Raw genomic sequence first — 19721 nt, 5'->3', positions numbered from 1 at the left:
TGTGGCAACATTTTTGGATGTGACAATTTTTTAAATCTTAGTTTTTAAGTCTTATTTTCTAGCTTGGGATACTTGTTAGTTATAAAGCAACTACAAATAACACGTAATGAGTTGAAATCTATTCAAAAATTCTTGGAACATCACTAAATGCATAGTGGGTATACAAAGCACAGGTTGTGAAACTTCAGAAACCTTCTTTTATTATATAATCACATTTTTTTGCAAACTTCAGTGAGGTATCTGAAAAGCCCTTGAAATTAAATTTTACAACATAAAGCTGATAGGCTCATCAAAACTAGTGTGTGTTTTATCAACTGCTTTCTCTAATCCATTTGCCAGCTTTTGAATTTTTATACATTAACACACTTTAAAGCTTAGTTATGTTTATTTTGTTTCCATATCTTTCACACAAAAATAGCAGGTCGGAAAGAGCAGGTTGCTCAGGGTTGCGTCTGGTCAGGCTTTGGATATCTCCAAAGATAGAGACCCCACAACCTCTCTGGTCAACGGGTTCCTATGTTTGACCATGCTCACAATAAAAAGGTTGTTTTCTTATGTTTGAATGAAATTTCCTGTGTTTCAATTTGTGCCCATTGCCTCTTGCCCTGTCCCTGGGCACCCCTGAGAAGAGTCTGACTCTGCCTTCTTCACACCATCCCTTCAGGTATTTGTACACAGGATCCCCCTGACCCTTCTCTTCTTCAGGCTAAACAGCTTTCTGAGCCTTTCTTTCTATGTCAGATGTTCCGGCCTCTTCATGATCTTCATGGCACTTCACTGGACTCTCCCACTATGTCCACATCCTTCTTGTCCTGGGGAGCCCAGAACTGGGCCCAGTACTCGAGATGTGTCTCACCAGGGCTGAGCAGCGGTGAAGGATCACGTCCCTCAACCTGCTGGCAATGCTGTTTCTAATGCAGCCCATAACGCTGTTGAAATTGGAATGATGTTTTAAAATTTTCTAGGTCTGCATGTCTGCCCAGATAATTTTCAATGAAATGGTCAGTGATTAAAGGAGTTACTTATCCATCATTACTTCAACATACTATAGTCAAGTAATACTCATCAGGATAGACTGAAGACTGTGTAAAGCTTAAATACTAGAACATGGAGCTAAATCTTCAAAACTGTTACTTAAGTCACTAGCTTTTTCATTCTTGGTATTGTTAGGTTAGCTTTTAAGTGTTACAAACTTAACTTTTAAGGTTTTGGGTTTGTTGTTTTTTTTTTCCCTCAGGTTTCCAAATCAAAATTTCTAGTAGCTAAATGAGGCTTCCGAGCTGTAACTGTTCTGTATTGGTTATTCTTCCAGTCCATTAAGGAGTTTCACATAACGTGTTGGTGACTTAGGGCTTCTTATGAGCAACAGCTTTTAGTTGGGTTCCTGGGGTTTGGCTTGTCAGAAGTAAAGAGGAATTTAATTTTATGCTGAAGTACTGGGTTTCATTCTTTTCCTTTGCTAAATGCTATGTAATACTGGACAAAGGAAACTTCCAGTAGGAACTACTAATGTGGTTATATTTTTTTTCTGACAACCATCTCTTGACAGGATTGCAGAATTTCTTCATACTCAATCGAGGCGAAACTTGCCCTACAGTTCTGCTCCTCTTTGTGGTTAACAACCATTAAAACATCTTGGAGAAACTTTTTTTTAAAATGAAGTTAATCTGTATTTGTCAAGTATGTGGAAGTTGTGGCAAGAACACCATAGAAATGTTAATGTAGAAATGGGGTTTCAATATTATGCTCTGAGAGACTTCAGGAGGAATAACCTCGTATCCTCAAAATAGTTGTGCAGTCATTACTAGTGAAAATTATTTTAAGCATGCGCAGCAAGGGTGAGCAAGTGTTATTTAGTAAGCTTTAATTCTAGAACATCATCTGATTTCTGAGATCTGAAATATATGTAACTGAATTTTTTAATGTTGGGGTTTTTTTAAGATAAATTTGGCAGGCTCCTTTTGCCTAGGTGCCTTCTGTCCTTTTTAGTGAAGAGAAAAGCATTAGAATTACTAAAATAGGATTTAAAATAGTAAATGACCAATAGGATTTTGGATGCTTTAACTGATGTTAATGCTAGCAAAGTGAGTGAACACAGAATACTTGTAGTACTGTGGTTTTAGGTAAAGGTGCCATTGATCCAGTATTGAGCCACATCTGCTCTCACGTGTAACTGGGATGTCATGGTTGAGATGCTGCTTGGTTACATGCTAGGGTCTTGCAGAAATAATATTTTAGTAGAAGTCATGTTTTGATTTGTCTGCTGTGGTGGATTGATCTCTTCTACATCCAGTCTCTGGTTCATTCTTTAATTCCATGAAGAAGCTGGGAGAAATTCATATTTAAAACTTTGCTGTTAGTGAATAGTTCACAGCAAAAGTTGGAATCTGAAATGTAGGTATAGTCGTGTATTGTTGCATGGAAGAACAGTTTGGCACCTGTGAAAGACTTGGCTGAGGGATGGGCAGAGGTTGATTTGACTAATCGATTAATTTGTAATCTTCAGAGAAGTGGATAAAAAATTAAATACTCTGGTGCATGCTCAATTTATATTTTGTTCTGTTGCATCATGTTCTCCAGGAGATGGAAAAAAAAAAAAAAAAGCACTGAAAACCGGGATTTTGGTATATCCTGTAGAGTAGTGCAGATTTTATATAATTAACTGATTTTTATTTTTAAATTTCTTTCCCTGGCAGCATAATTAATGGATTTGCCTTACCATTAAAAGAAGAGCACAAAATATTCCTATTGAAGGTTTTGCTACCATTGCACAAAGTGAAATCCCTCAGTGTCTACCATCCACAGGTAAGTTTTGTTCGGTGTTTTTCTTACTAGCGTTAAAGTAAGTTTGCGTAGAGAGGTCAGGGGGACTCGAGGCATTCTGATGGGCATTCTGTTCTAAGCTCCAACACTTCCCTGCTAACTAGCCTTGGGTAACTTATTTAGTATATGTACCTATAATGTTTCACTTGCTGAGGAAAAAAAAAATTAAAAACTATATATATGTGTCTCCATGTGTATAAACACCTTTTTTTAAAAGTACTATAGTGTTTATAGATAAAATACGTGAAATAGTTTGTTGAAGTGAGGGATATTTATCACACAGAATTTTTTGTTTATGTTGGGTTTGTCTGTAATGCTTAGACATATAAAAATTGCAGAAAAGTATGATTTTAATGATTGTCATCTATAAACAGATTTTTCTAAACACGGAGAATTTCAGCTGAATTCAGTTTCTTACAACTGTTGATGTTTTGAAAGGAATTGGGCACTTACTAGGACATCATTACTTAATTCAATAGATCTTTTTAGAAGTACACAGAAAAAAAGGGGGCATCTGAGTTGTATTGTGATTTTAAACCAGCTGTATCTTTTCTGTGCTGAGTTTAGTTCCATTCAGAATTCCTAGAGAAGTGGGAAAGCATACAATATTAGAGAAAACACAGTATTAGTGTGATATTTTCTCTGTGAGGGGTTGTTATACAGCTTTGGTTTTTAATTTGAAAGTTCAACATTTTCTATTTAAGTTCAAGTACTCCAAGTTGTTAGTAATTTTATTTGAAGAAATGGTACTTAAAACTTGTACTTTTAAGAACACCATTTGTAGAATTACAATTCTCTAGCAATTAGAGATGCTTATAAGCATTTGTTTTGGATCTTGCCTTTAACAGGAACTGATGTGAGCCCCAGTTAAAGTAGTAGGCTAGAGTGGGTCCCATTTCACAAGATTTTTTTCTCTTTTTCTTTTTTTTCTAATGCTATGAACATAACCTGTTGGGGTGTGGCCAATCAGACCTTTCTTGAGTCTCAACTAGTGTAGACATCTGTGTTTGCCTCCTTTTCTTCTGCCTACCTGAGATGCATTGGTTGTTATCTGTTCCTCTTAATTCACGAACTAATTCTCAAAAACCTTCAGGTGATTTGCATTCCTCATTACTAATCAGTCAAAAGAAGATAGTGACATAGGGATCACCTCTGTCCCTGGGAAGGTAATGGAGCGACTCATTCTGGATGTCATCTCCAAACACGTTGAGGAACAGGAAGTTATTGGAAGTGGTCAACATGGATTTACCAAGGGTAAATCGTGCTTGACCAATCTGATAGCATTCTATGATGTTACAACTGGTTGGCTGGATGAGGGGAGAGTCTAAACCTTGACTTTAGCAAGGCTTTTGACACTGTCTCCCATGACATCCTCATTAGGAAGCTGAGGAAGTATGGGCTAGATGAGGTGACAGTGAGGTGGATTGAGAGTTGGCTGCGGGACAGAACTCAGAGGGTTGTGATCAGCAGCACAGAGTCTAGTTGGAGGCCTGTAACCAGCGGTGTCCCCCAGGGGTCAATACTCAGTCCAATTTTGTTTAATATATTCATTAATGACCCAGATGAGGGGACATAGTGTATCCTCAGCAAGTTTGCTGATGATACCAAACTGGGTGGGGTGGCTGACACCCCAGAGGGCCGTGCTGCCACCCAGCATGACCTGGACAGGCTGGAGAACTGGGCAGAGAAGAACCTAATGAGGTTCAACAAAAGCAAGTGCAAGGTCCTGCACCTGGGGAGGAAGAATGCTGGGCACCAGTATAGGTTAGGGGTGGACCTGCTGGGAAGTAGCTCGGAGGAGAAGGTTCTGGGGGTCCTAGTAGACAGTAAATTATCCATGGCCCAGCAATGTGCCCTTGTTGCCAAAAAGGCCAATGGAATCCTGGGCTGCATAGGGAAGAGTGTGGCCAGCAGGTCGAGGGAGGTCATTCTCTCCCTCTACTCTGCACTGGTGAGGCCACAACTGGAATACTGTGTCCAGTTTTGGGCTCCCCAGTTCAAGAGGGACAGGGAACTGCTGGAGTGAGTCCAGCGAAGGGCAACTAAGATGATTAAGGGATTGGAGCATCTCCCTTATGAGGAAAGGCTGAGAGAGCTGGGACTCTTTAGCCTGGAGAAGAGAAGGCTGAGGGGAGACCTTATTATGGCATACAAGTATCTAAAGGGTGGGTTGAAGGAGGATGGAGCCAGGCTCTTTTCAATGGTTCCCAGTGACAGGACGAGGGGTAATGGGCACAAGTTAGAACACAGGAAGTTCCGTTCAAATACACGGAAACGCTTCTTTACGGTGAGGGTGACAGAGCACTGGCACAGGCTGCCCAGGGAGGTTGTGGAGTCCCCTTCCCTGGAGATTTTCAAGCCCCGCCTGGATGCAGTCCTGAGTAATGTGCTCTGGGCAATCCTGCTTTGGCAGGGGAGTTGGACTAGATGATCTCTAGAGGTCCCTTCCAACTCTGAAACGCCGTGATTCCGTGATGCCTCTCCAACATGTCCTACTGAATGAGATGGGAAAGCACTTCAAGTGAGCTTAGTGTGTGAAAAACCAGAGTAAAACTACAAAAAATCACATGGAAACAGTGGCAGATATTCAGAAGGATTTGCTGCCAAATCCAGATAAGCATGAAGAAAGCTAATGTCTATATTCAATTCAAATTTATTTCAGCATGGTGGAAAACACTTGGTGCAACAATCTTTGTACATCCCTGTCATTACCTAGGCACATTCTTGGTAGCAGTCGTCAAAAACTATTGTATATATCCATAGCTATCATTAGTTCTCATGTATAGAAAATCCTAATATTTACAACTGTTCAATGTATTTTTAACTAAATTAAGTTATGAAATAGAAAATAGTTACTAAATCAGCACGGGACACCAAAATGTTAGCGAGTGGAACGCACTTTAGAGGACAAGATTGTGATTTTTAAATCCTGTGTTTGAAAAGATGAAGTGTGCTGAAACGCAAAGTACTAGGTCTGAAAAGAAAACATCAAATTATGTGTTTGTCTATATTATAACCCTGAAAAAGGTGAGGACAGACCTGGGAAGGTTGGGAAAAATTGGTAAAGAGTATTCATGCTTTTGTTGTTTAAATTGTTTGCCAAATAATTTTTTTGTAAAATTACAGAAAAACTGTTGTGGTTTTATTTGAATTCAGTAGTGTTCTCCACTTAGGCTATTGATTTCGAAGTGTGTTCAGTTTCACAGTGAGCATTAATAAAAATCTTTTTCTTTTACTGTAGCTGGCCTACTGTGTAGTTCAATTTTTAGAAAAGGACAGCACGCTTACAGAACCAGTAAGTTTGTCTTGCTATTATTACATATTTTGTAATATTAACATCCCTTTGATCTGTAGACTGTTTAAGGAGGTTTGGGGATTAAAGTATTGATATGTGATTGGTTTTATTAGGAAGAGTCAAATATTTAAGCATTTTGATCTATCAAATTCAGTTTTCCAGCAGCTGTTTGGAATGTCCAAAAAGAATTAAAAAAACCTCTTACAAACAGACCAGAGTTTATTCTGTTTCTTTTGTTCTTTCTGGCTGACTGGATATGAGGTGGTTGATCCAGAAGCGGTTTAGTCAGAAATTAGCTTGCCTGAGCTGTGCTTTGAGAGACTGATGTTCTGATGGAACGCAGATTTCTGGCACACGGAGCTACCTACTGATGCAAGGCATTTGAGTCAGATCCTGTTCACGTCTACTGAGTTTGGACCATAGACAAAATCAGACTTTGGTCTGACTGTACATAATTGCATAGATGAATACTTTTAATTGTCCTCGGTAGTATATAGTGTTTTGCCTCATTATACCCAATATTAAGTAGGTAAGTAGTAAGAACTAGTATGTTTAATCACTAAGGGAAATGATTGCTACTAACAAAAGTGCACATTATTAAGTTATAACCATTTCCGTTGTAAAATGAAATCTGGGATTCTTGAAACAAATGAAGTATGCAGCTGAGCAAGAACTCTTCTACTTGATGTTTTCAAGATATCAAATCTCAGACATTCTGTCATTCGTGCTATGTGAGATCTTGAAATCTTAGCTTTCGTCCAGACATCGGCTAGGATGTTACATATTTCCTGGTACAAATCTGAACTAATACACATCCAAGTCTGTTTCCCTTTTTGATCCCAAATTAGTACATGATTACAACATTCTTTAAAAACTTAACACAAGCATCACCGAAGTGCTAAGTTTTCCTTCAAAAATTCTGATTATTACAAAATAAAACGCTTTGTTTCCCCTTATGATTGTCCTATGGGACTTTTTGACATCTCATCAAAAAATATGCATAAATTTCCCAAGGCTTCATTGATGACATAGTGTCTGCTTTCATGGTTAAATGATACATACATGAAAGAGGCACTTATTCTTCATTGAGTTGTCTTGTCAGTGATGATATTAAATATTGCTTATAATTTTTAAGTACAAAAAGCTGGACTTCTGTAAAAATGTCCTCCATTTCAGAAAACAAAGAGACTGCTTTTTTTTTTCCTAAATGATAGAAAAAAAAATTGTTGTCTGAGAGAAAGGCTAATGGATTGTTGCAACTTCTAAACTATATAAAAAGACAAACAGAAACTTAATTTTAAAGTTTTTTCAAGAGTTTTTTCAAGAAGTCTGTACTGCTCTGGTTGTTGCGGTTTTTTCTCCAGTTCGACATCTAGGACTAGACAGACACTGTCATATTTTTGTTCTTTATGTGGCTTTTTAGTCTTTAACCACAAAACAAAAGCATTTATAAACTTATAAATTCAAGGTTATATTAATTCCTCATCAAAAATGTCTAAATTTAAGATTGAGTGCTATGCCAGTGATTTTTAAATATTTAATATGGTTTAAATATCCTTTGAAGGAAAATGCCTTCCTGTGTGGATATTGTTTGGCGCCAAATTGCCACAGATGGAAAATAGGTTTTATAGTAAACAAACAAAAAAAATTCACACTTGGGTTTGAAAACTGACATCTTTGGGGATGAAATCATCATCCTTTCATAACAAAAGCATTTGTGTCTACTTGCATTTTCCTTAAATCAGAAATTGCTACCAGCATAAAAGTCATTATTCCTTCACAAAAGTCATTATTCCTTCAATATAACTGTGTATTTTTTAAGATTCCTGAATAAATTATGATGTGATTGATAACTCCGCTAGTAAATACAGTGTGTAAATATATTTAACTTCTAAACTAGCATCACTTTTCAGAATTAAATACTTCTGTTTATATATTCAATAGATGAGAGAGTTTGGTTATCAACTAGACTTCAGAAACATTTCCCACAGATGTATAGCCTCTTTCTGAAAAGCTGTGAGCCAGCTGGTGGATGACTTCCTTTTGTGTCTCATTTTTATGGATCCCTTAGTTGTCATCCGCCCTTCCTCTCCCACCTTCTCCCATCAACCTTTTGAGTGTTCATGGTTTGCTAGGCAAAAACTGTTTCAGCAAGCTGGGTAAATAATTTAATCATCATGAAGAAAGTTAAGACTGAGGTTATAGTAATATACTCAATTAAATAAAACTCAAGGTGTAAGAGCAACATGCCTAGAGTAGTCAGTCACCTGTCAATTTGGATATTTGTAGTAAATCTTTTCTTAAAACATAATGAAAAAACTTAATTTCTTGAGCTTTGGAGTACGCCTCCAAGAAATTAGAAATTGAAAGCTGCTATCATTAAGTGGCAGATAATTTTCCCCGTAGTATAGTAGCAAATTTGCACATTGATTTGATGATTGTGTTAAGTTAGACGTCAGGTTACTTTCTCTTGTCTTTTGACTATTATTTTTGAACATGTCTTTTCAGTGTATAACTTCGTTTTCTGAAGAACTGTTTCTAGACCTATTAACAGTTATATCTGTGACACTGAACCGTATCTGATCACTGTTGTCACACGGGACAAGAAATCTGAGTTTTGTGTTCTGTTTAAAATATCAGACTTCTTAACCAGGTATAATTTAGTGCAAGCTAAAGTCAAATTCTCATGAAGATTGTGTTCGCTTTGTCTCTACAGGTTGTAATGGCACTGCTGAAGTACTGGCCAAAGACTCACAGTCCAAAAGAAGTCATGTTTTTAAATGAACTAGAAGAAATTTTAGATGTTATTGAACCATCTGAATTTGTAAAAGTTATGGAGCCTCTTTTCAGACAGCTAGCCAAATGTGTGTCCAGTCCACACTTTCAGGTCTGTACTTACTGAATGTACAATAATATGAGGATTTTTACAAAGCAGACTTGCTTTGTAAATGGTATTGCCTACTATTATTCACCATAATGAATTATATTTGTTGCCAAAAAAAGTCTTCAATTCTATGTCAAATTTTAGGGATCCAAATGTAGCTTTATTCTTTCTTTTCAAGATTGCGGTATGTGCATTCGTATTGGGTGATTCACTTCAGTGTTATGCTTAACATAAAAAGCTTAAAAGCTCCGTTTTCATAAGTCCGTGAACCCTTTCAGTACATAGTGTTTGCATTTCATTGCTTGTAATGGAGTTCTACAGATACTCTTTGTTTGGGAAAACATTTCTTTGCTGGAATTTTAGAGTTCATACCTTACAGTTGGAATCATAGAATGGTTTAGGTTGGAAGGGACTTTGAAGATCACCTAGTTCCCACCCCCCTGCCATGGGCAGGGACACCTCCCACCAGACCAGGTTGCTCAAAGCCCCATCCAGCCTGGCCTTGAACACCTCCAGGGATGGGGCAGCCACAACTTCTCTGGGCAACCTGTGCCAGTGCCTTACCACCTGCAAAGTGAAAAATTTCTTCCTAATCATGTCCCTATCAAGGAAAAAGCAATTTTTCCATCTCTCTTTCCATCAGCTCCGTGACTCCCATTTGCATTAGAAGAATCCAAATCAAAGTTGTAACTTTTCTTACCTTTCTGTTATATTTGCCAAATGTTTCAATTATTTGATCTTTAAGAGATTTTCTGAAGTGTTCCTTTTTTCGTGTCTTCTTAGGTTGCAGAGCGAGCATTATACTACTGGAATAATGAATATATTATGAGTTTAATTAGTGATAATGCAGCAAAGATTTTACCCATCATGTTTCCATCCTTGTACCGGAATTCAAAGACGCATTGGAACAAGTAAGAAACACTTGTAAAAGTAAAGTTCTGCTACTTCACTTATGTCTAGTTGTAGGTTTAAAAGGGGTTCAGATCGTTGAGTTGCTAGTTTTAATAGTGCATCGAGCTGTTTATTTTATGACATTAAAATTGCTGTATAAGGAGGAGACTACTGTTGTCAAAAATTTTAGGAAATACTAAGAATTGAGGAAGATAATATCTCCTTTTTTCATTTAACAGGAAACAGTGCTTTAGTGCATCGAATCCATGATATGTTTTTATTAATATGAAGCAAATTTGCCATTAATCTGTAGTTCAGATATTTCTAAAGACTAACTTTGTTTTCTGATTTCTAACCTCTGTGCTGATTTGCATTGTAGATCAGGTCATTTTTTCCTTTCCTTCCCCCCCTTTTTGTTTATTGTTTCCTCTTCTTTCTCCATTGACTATTTTCACTTTTTTCCCCACAATAACATAGTACTTATGCATGAAAACAGTCCTGGTCAGCTCCTTTCTGCAGCTGTTCCATTGTGAAGTGCCTCTTTGTTTGAGGTCTTGCGCAACTGCTGGGATGGTGAAAATATCAGAGTCTAGCGCTGGCCCTGAATCGAGGACTGCTGATCTGTTGGCCAAGAATGAGTAATCAATCTGCCGCTAAATACAGGAAAAGAAATGGAAGATAAAGTGATGTGAAAGTGATTGGTTACTGTCATTGGATGTAAGCAGTAACAAATAATGTGCTCATTAATAAAATTCTGATTCGGTGATGCAATGTACACAGTAAATGTGGATTGCTGTTGGTCGTTTTTTCCGGCATTCGAGGCCATGCATTCATTTTATTCTGAGCAGGAGTCGTGCTACCCCGTACAGCTGCACTCTTGTAACTCACATGTATGATTCAAAGTAATCGTTTAACTGATTGCTTTTGGATTTAATGGTCAGCAATAGATTACAGACTGGAACTGTAAATTACTCTGTAAAAGTGCTTCATAAAGCAGATTATTTTTGTTTACTCTTTCTGATGTTTTCCACCTCACTTTTCTAACGCTTTTCTCAAGAGTCCTGGCATAATTGTGCTGAAATGAGTGCGGTTGCTGTGTGGCAGTTTTCAAAATGAATGGTGTCTTTTCTAGGCTCCTTTTAATCACTAACTTTTTTTTTTTCTTGAATTTGTCAGTTGCCCGTAAGTTACTTACGAGATCTTTAACGTCATCCTGCATTTTCTCTAACGACCCTAGTTTGATTAGTGTCAGCTAATAAATTTCAAAGCTAGTCCTGTATCGATAGAAATAGTATTAAAAATGAAGTTCAAACATCAAAAGTGTAAGTGACGAGTAGTACTATAGAGTAAGAAAACTGCATTCAAAGTTGGTAATTTTAGTATGTATATTAGCCCTTTTGAGGGTAAACTGAAACTTCCACTGACTAGTTTTGTTTCCACTTATTCTGAAATGATGTAATTTTCCAGTTATGTAGGCTATTGGCTACTGTTGACCAGAAAAAATAGATTTCAAAGTTTAAAGTACTCTGAGTTTCAACCAGAAGTTTTACTTATAGGACAATACATGGCTTGATATACAATGCTCTGAAACTCTTCATGGAGATGAACCAAAAACTGTTCGATGACTGCACACAGCAATTTAAAGCAGAAAAACTGAAGTAAGTTTTCATGTCAGTGTGTCTGTCTGTTCTTGAGTAAATTGTTCAGAGTGCTTTAGCTCTGAAAACCTACTGTGTCTTTAGTGGGAAGTTGCCCATTTCATTACAGTGCAGCAATCTCAAAATTGACTTGGTGAAACTTCTTGTTATATATGAACTGTAAAATCTTCTTAAGAATAGGTTGCTTTATGTAGTCTTTGACCTAATACTGCTGGGGGTCACCATCTTCCTAAAGAATTAATTTTTTGAGAGGGACACTGCTAATCGTGGAGCCCAGTGTAAGAGATCTGTTAAACAGTTTAGTTTACATCCTGTGTTTATTTTCGCATGCTTTATTTACCCAGTGTCATTTTCTTTCATGTTATCACTCAGTTCTTCCCCAAACGCTTTTCCAGTATTTTTCAATATTGCATTGTGTGAGCATATGTGCATGCTTTTCTAAAAATGACCCGAAATAAAGTTGTTACTCTACTATAATACAGAACATTTGTACGTTATTTGCCAGAAGAATCCTGCTGAGAAGAATCCTGCTGAGTTTAGAATATTCTTGCATAGGCCAGTGAACATAGCAGGCATTTGGAAGCTAGAATTTTTCTAGTTTATGCCCAAAACCGCAGCTAACTTTTATGATCATAAAGTCACTTATCTTCTATGGCATTTTGAGTGTGAACTAAGGCGGGCAGAGTGCTGAGTGACATAATAAAAAAAGAAAACCAAAAAAAGTCACCCACCACACAAGAACTTAAAAAGGGGTGGTTAAAGAGTTCTTCCTGCCCAGCCCAAACTTAACTTGAGAGCTGGAGGCAAATTGTGTATGTGCTGGAATATAACTGCCCTTTTTACATTTGGATCATCTGCTCTGTGCGTTGAAGCCTGAGAGCATTTTTAGCACTCTTAATCTCGAAGTCTTTTTAAACTCGATGACCTTTCAAAGATAGGTGTTCATTCTAGTCTCTGTAATAATAAATTGTTTATCTGTAAGAAAGAAAGGGGGAAAAAAAACCCCTAGACTTTAGCATATTGAATTACATTAGGCATAAGGAAACAAACCTTTCCTATTTTAATTAAAAAAAAAAAAAAAAAGCATCCCAAGTCATCCTTGGCTTGTGACTCCCTTGAATGAGTGTATTTTTGTTATGTGCTTCTCTGTTAATGTTCAATTCAAAATGTTTCTGGGTCTTTTCCTTTAAACTGGCACCTGCAGCCATTGGGCTGACAGTAGGAATCTCTGCCCTTATTTTTGGTCAGATATTAGTTTCTTATGTTTCAACAGAGTTCAAATATTATAATGTTAAAATACAAACACACTTGGAGCATAGATCAAGACTTCTTTCTGGTTGAATTTTAACTCTTTTTAACAATGTACAATTATTAAAGATAAACTGGTATCAGCCAGTTTGTTGCTTTCATGAGAAAATATAAGTTTTTTCCCTTCTAATGTTGCTTTGCAATCATGGGGTCTTGCTATGATGCAAATTATCCTGTCAACAGTAAGTGATATTTTGGGCAGTAGGCTGAAACAGGCATAGCTAAATAATTTTTTCTGTGGGATTCTTCTAGTGAATTTCTTCATGTTTAAGAAAGCATACAAGTTGTGATGCAAGATTCATAAAGCTGCTTTTGCCATTTTTGCTTCTAATCTATTTTTTTCAGAGAGAAGCTAAAATTGAAGGAACGGGAAGAAGCATGGGTTAAAATAGAAAATCTAGCCAAATCAAATCCCCAGGTATTTAGAAAAGATTAACATGTTCATGTTTAAATACTTCGGTTTTGTTAAATACCAGTTGGGGAAAGAGGACTGACAGATCATGGAAATAAAGCAATTTAACTAATTGTATTATGAAAGATATACAATAAAAGAACTTTTAAAATTTGTAACCTTTCTCTTGTGCAAGTAGTTATTTTTGTAAAAAAAGGTTTCTGAAAAGTATGATAAGAAGTACTTTTTCCTTTTCTTATAATAGGAGATATACTGTATTGCGGTTTGAAAAGTTATTGTGCAAAATTATGGAAAATATAGAGATGCCATAGTTGGTTTCTCTTGAAAAGCTGTTTTGCAAACAATATATTACAAAAGAGATCTTTCTGCAAACTGTGAGTTATGACTGGTCAGTTTTCCTCTGTGTCAAATGGATTAAAGTAATGTTGTACGTTCTTGTCTGCTGCATTTGTTCTCATGCTCGCATGGGGCCAGTCTTCTGGTGAACCTGCACCTCAGGTTCTTACTCAAAGGAAAACATCCTCTCAGGCGTTACTTGATGTAACTGAAATCTTGGTAAAGAAACGGAGCTCCTTTAGACTAGTCATTATATTTTGACATTATGGGAGAAGGGGATGGTTTGGCTTGGGTTTTTCGTCTTCCCCCCCTACCTAATTTGCTTGGAGAATGCTGCCAGTTTTCCTTTGTCTCAATCATACCGATTGCTGATACGGCACAAAAAAACCCCAAACATTTCAATTACTTTGCAGCCAGAATTTTGTTGTAATGCAGCAAGAAGCTTACTGTACTGTATCTTTCCAACATCGTCTAGCTGAATTTAAAGTGGTGGAAGATGGAGTAACGGTACTTCATAAACAGATCATTTTATGATCTCAGTGCTGTTTTAAAATAGAAAGTATGGGGTCATCTTTTTTTCGAAGAAGGAGGAATTTCATAAATTTTTTTTTCCTCCTGTGGCATTTTTCAGGGAACAATTACTAAACTGCTCAAAATTTGTTAAAATTAAACAAAATGTCAGCTGACAACAGATCAGTTAAATTAATCAGAAAAGAACCATTCATATGAAAGCAGCAATTGACTTCCAGTGACAAAACATTCCTGTAATCAGATAAGCCATACAAAAGCCTTGCTTGGAAAGTACTTGATATATGTGGGCATTTGTTATCACATAGGATGAACTATTGCATGTCTGGCTAAATAAGGGGATTGACTTGTAGTAGTGAAATTTAGAGTTCTACGGTGTAAATTTCCTTTTCTTCACAAGTAATTTTTTTGTAATTGTGTAAATTTTCTGAAACTGGTTAACACAACCTGTATACAGTATGTTCTGCATAGTATGCTTGAAGAGAGCTAATAATTGGAAGCAATTTAAAATAAAAATTATAAATTTGAAAACTGAGTGTTCCACTGAATTGACGTAAGGATATAAATGCTTTTAGCACTCTATATAACAGATTTTTAAGTTGTTTTTTTTGTCCTCTGGAATTTCTGTTAACTTTTTAATTTGACTAATTACTGACAATTCTTGTTGTTCAGAGCTGTTCCTGACTCTGCGTAACACAAGAATACATTTTAAGATATTAGATCATTATAATCATATTCATTAAATCCTTGCTGTCAGTTTTTTTCTGTTTTGTCTCATCTGCACTAAGTTATTGGTAAACTCAGATACTAAAATATTTATGAGGAGAAATTGATGAAAATGTGTGTGTGTCTTCATAAATGAGTTTTGATTTCAAGACCACATACCCCTCATCTGAATTAAAATACATTTTAAAATATTGAGCTTGCTGTACAGTAAGCATTAGATACTACACAAGTGTTTTTACAAGATTTTTTTTTTATTCTCAAAAGTCTTTTATGGCTGTTTTACTTTTTCAAGACAGAAAAGTTTAATATTTTGTTTTGAAATTATTTTAAACGTATGTTAACCATATTTTGCCCTTTAACAGTGTATTTTCTCTTCCAACACAAAATTGCACCAGAAAGTAAAATAATTGTGTTTGGGTTGCTACACTGTTCACAAATCACTAGGCAATGTATTAATAAGGTGTCAGATAAACGATTGCCAAAGTAGACATTCAATACTGGCAACATCTGAATTTTTTGAAAGTCAGTCTCAGATAATCAAAGCATATTTTTTGTATTCTGGCTGTATTTTTCAACAGGACGTTTCTGCCAAGTGAAAGTATTGAAGTTGCATTTTAAAATTTATTACTTGGTGCCTGGAAGCTAATCTCAAATAACTAATCATATCATTCAATTGCTCAAATACACCCTAAGTATTTAGGTATTACTACTAAGAATGATTATTTTAACACTTTGCGTTTTATTAGTACCCAACATATAGTGACACGAGTTTGCTGAACAGTCCTGTTGCAATGGAAACAGATGGGCCTTTAATTGAAGATTTGCAGATGCTGAAAAAGACAGTGAAAGAAGAGGCTTGTCAGGTAAAGCCATGTGAAGATAACAAAGTAATCTCAATTATGACATTTTTTAATATTGTTTTAAGCTATGGTTAATCACAGACATAAACTTGGGTTATATTTTCAGCCCTGTAACCACTTATCCTAGAGTAACAAACTTCATTAAAGCTGCTACTTTTAAGTGATACTGTAGCAGCCAAAACCAGAGTGTTATATTTCTAATGCCTGTGAATCTGCTGTATAGTCTCTTTTGACATTTCTTCTACAGAAACTTTGGTTTTCTTTTCACTTAGAAATAGGTTTTTGTGTCATGATGGGAACAGGGATTATGCTTTAAGGATAGTTAAAAATATGGCTAAAATCTACCACATCATGTTCTATTCTCTTGTCTATATGAGAGTTTTGTTTTTTCATAAAGAAAACTTGTATAAAATATAGTCAGATTCTATGATGACGTTTATGTTTGTTATTCAGAGTCTTCTTAGTGGCTAAAGGTGGCTAAAGCTACGATGTTTTGAAAGAAATGTTTAAAGTATGCATTTGCCTTGCCCACTCATGGGTCTTCTTCCTCAGTCCACTGTCTGTTGTGTTCCATTACCTACTACAGGGCAAGGACTCTCAAGGTCATCCCAGTGTTTTCGTCTTTAGCTAATGCTTAGTAAACTTCAGGTGTTCTTAATTTAACTTCAGTTAAGTGGAACTAGAACCCTGACATTCAAACTAGAGATTTAAACTTGGATCTGATGGAAAATGGAAAAGTGCCAGGGAGCATTGCAGTATCGCTAAGATGTCTGGTAGGAATATCAGTAATACGAATATCTCTAAATCCAGCAAAGTTTAAGACCAGCTAAATGATCTGAAGCTGGAAAAACTGATTGAGATCGGAGAGAGAGTCCGTTAATTTGAACCAATGTATCAAACAAGAAATTTAATAAACATAAGCATATGGTCAACCTAACCCCCAACATTACTTTCTTAAAATTCCAGTGTCGTTATCCTGCAAGATTATATTTTATTTATTATTTGTACTATGGCCTTTAGGATGAAGGTCAGAATCAAAAGAAATGCTGGAATGCCTCCAAGGCATGCTCAGTGACTGCTGTTTTTTAAATGCTTATCTCTGTAGTGGAACCCTATGCATTACATGTAAATTTTGGTGGCTGAATTACATGCCAATCCAGGGCAATGAACGGGAATGCTGGTTAGAGCCAGTAGGAGCACTGGGCTTATTAAAGTTTGTAAACCTCTGCCTTTCTTCAGACCTTGGGTTGTTTAGCCAGGCCCATGTGATGAGGAGAGGGCCCTCCTTTCACTAGCTCCAGAGCCTAGAACCAGTTTTACTGGAGGAAGGTGCATATAGATTGTTGAAAAACACGAGTACTGCTTAATCTTAGAGTTGTGTTGGTGGTAGTGTCCATCCTTTACTATGCTATTTCCTAGCACATAACCAGTTTCTCAAGATCTGTGAGACCTTGGTTCACTTCCCATCTTGGTCAGAGGGAACTAAAACTCATACCTCCTTACTCTGAGTGCTCTAACATTAGTTCTAGAAGAAGAGCAGCCCAAGTATGTCTATATACTAGTAGTTGGGACAAGCAGTTAAGAACAAAGTTCCCAGTCGCAGCTTCTGGAAGTGTTTGGAGATTTAGGCCAGTATCACACAATATAAAATGCACAAAAAGTAATGGCAGGCCAGACTAAAACCAAAGACTATGTAGGTCTTACCTTCTTTTCTACAAAGAATTCAACTTCAAGAGCTATAATGCTGGGGCTATAAACAGCTTCATTTGATAGAGTTCCAGCTGGAAAATGAGTGCATTGCACTCCTGTGGATGAGATTGATTTTCCCCTCCCTGCCCTGACTGTTAGAAGGGGTGGGTACTAAAAAAGTGACATTAATGGAAAAGAAACAAATTGTAAACCAAATAAGATTCTGAAAATTGTGTTGGAACTGTTTAAGCATCCTTTAGCCATCTCTCCAAGTGAATGCTTTCCGCTCTTCCTTGCCTGAAAGTGTGCAAGAAGTAAATGACATGATTAGGAGGTTATAAGCCTGTTTTTCAAAGATAAACATCCTGTCCTAGCAGAGCTAATAGAACAGTTTGAACCACGAATTCTTCTTATTAAAAAAACTTAGAGAAATTTGTGAGAAGTGTAAAGCTTGCAAGAGGATTGATAAGCCTGGGTCACCAGGCAGAAAAATGATTGATAAAGGATTAGGATATTGCAGAAAGCAAGCTAGGTAGCATTCTTGCATCAGTCTTTGAGAGGACACTGGAAAGACATTTATGTATCCCTTGCTAAGTACCACCAGAAATTGATGCTAAAACAAGAGGTATTACAGTTATCAGTAATACAGTTTTTTTAAAAATAAAAAAAAAAGTGGCAAATCGAAAGGACAACTTGGTTTATTTTTGAAATAAAACTTAAGAGGCAAGGAACTATGTAAAGACCTATACGCTTTCAGTGAAAATAAGGTTTATGCCAGAGTTTAGTGGTGTAGCAGAGTGTCCATACCAAAGAGGTGATGGGATGACTGCAGAAAGTAGACCAGGAATCTTTTTGTATACCAGACTATGTTTTTAGTGTATAGTCTTTGCTACAATAAAATTTGACTGCCATGACTTACTAACTTTTTGAACATGCGAGTATATCAATGGCTAAGTAAAAACCAATCTTTTTCTATAAGGACTTTTTTTATAGAAGAACATGAATAAACAACAGTGCTCTAACAGGCAAATTAGGGTAGGCGAGACAGACATGGGGACTATATAAAAACACCATTATATAGTTTGAAGATACTGTCATAGAACTGCTGTCTGGTTTTAAGAGAACATCAGTAAAATAATACAGCAGAACCATAAATTTTCACATATGTGAATAGGGCAAGTAATTAGAAGCATGGAAAAAACTTAAAATCATTTATCCTACATTTGGAGATGTACAAAATGAAAAATAATTGAGAAGATATATGATAATCTTATTTTTTTAAATGTTATCAAGTGATAATCGTGGTAGTAATGTCATTATTGCTAATAGCTTAGAATTTGTTAGTTGTTTCTAATTTTTCTTCTTAGCAAAAAAAATGGTTTTGAGACTTAAAACTGGGTAGCTGATGGGGTAAAGAGGAGAAAGTATCATTTTTTTTCCCATATGCTTTTATTTCTTTTCCCATAAGTGAACATACTGATGTGCAAGAAATATTTTTAAGTAATTGTTCAGTAATTAATATTTTTAGCCAACTTGGTTCTATTTTTATTTCAGGCACAGAAAGATCAGAAAAAAGATCGTCCTCTTGTGCGACGCAAGTCAGAACTGCCTCAGGATATCTATACCATGAAAGCCTTGGAATCACATTGCAGAGCTGATGAATTAATATCACATGATGGGCATTAAACTATTACAGTGAAATATTATTTTGGAGGAAAAGGTTTTTTTTTCTGGACTCAGTTCTACAGTAGAACTTACTTTTTTTGTGCCATACCAATCAGTTACACACAAAGTCAAAGCTTTCTTCAACCCAGTTCTGTAGGCAATAACTTAATAGAGTATGCAGCTCAAGATTAGTAGTTCAAACAATGGTAAATTACCCAATTCCATATGCAGAATATTGGGTTGACTATAATCAAGTGGACACAATTTCCTGGAGGTGTTATCATAGTACCAGCTAGCTGATAACATGCAGTTTTTATAGTCATATTTGAGAAGAGCATTCTATAAACTCTTTCCGTCTAAATGAGTGAATGACCAATAGTTGGTACTAATGATAAATGTGTGTTTTCAAAAGTACGATTATTTCAAATTTAAGTATTAAACTTTTTCTAGGATTTCTCAACTTTACAGTTGTTTCCACATTATTGCTGTCTTGTAATATACCAGCAGTTTTGAAAATACACAGTTATTCTTTCATATTGTAAAACATGGCTTACAAACTGGTAACTTTCATGACAATCCTCAATCATCATTCCTTTCTAAGAATTCTGTAAATTTATTTCTCCTTTACTTAGGATAAAGATCTATA

General features: G+C 36.2%; 1 protein-coding gene across 2 annotated transcripts in view; it reads left to right on the top strand.

The window, feature by feature from the left end:
* PPP2R5C (protein phosphatase 2 regulatory subunit B'gamma) overlaps positions 1-19533 on the top strand; it is an 86068-nt gene extending 66535 nt beyond the window's left edge. For both annotated transcript variants that reach the window (XM_082485717.1, XM_082485718.1), the window contains 8 exons: positions 2697-2805; positions 6065-6118; positions 8835-9005; positions 9786-9913; positions 11450-11551; positions 13205-13277; positions 15608-15724; positions 18965-19533. In XM_082485717.1, coding sequence (XP_082341843.1) covers positions 2697-2805; positions 6065-6118; positions 8835-9005; positions 9786-9913; positions 11450-11551; positions 13205-13277; positions 15608-15724; positions 18965-19096 — 886 coding nt within the window. In that variant the 3' untranslated portion in view covers positions 19097-19533. The remainder of the gene's footprint in view (positions 1-2696; positions 2806-6064; positions 6119-8834; positions 9006-9785; positions 9914-11449; positions 11552-13204; positions 13278-15607; positions 15725-18964) is intronic.
* Positions 19534-19721: the final 188 nt, after the last annotated feature.

Source organism: Vanellus vanellus, assembly GCF_965231255.1.
Source record: "Vanellus vanellus genome assembly, chromosome: 6".
Classification (NCBI taxonomy): Eukaryota; Metazoa; Chordata; class Aves; order Charadriiformes; family Charadriidae; genus Vanellus; species Vanellus vanellus.
Note: the sequence above shows the minus strand (reverse complement) of the source record. Positions and strands in the feature narration are given on the sequence as shown.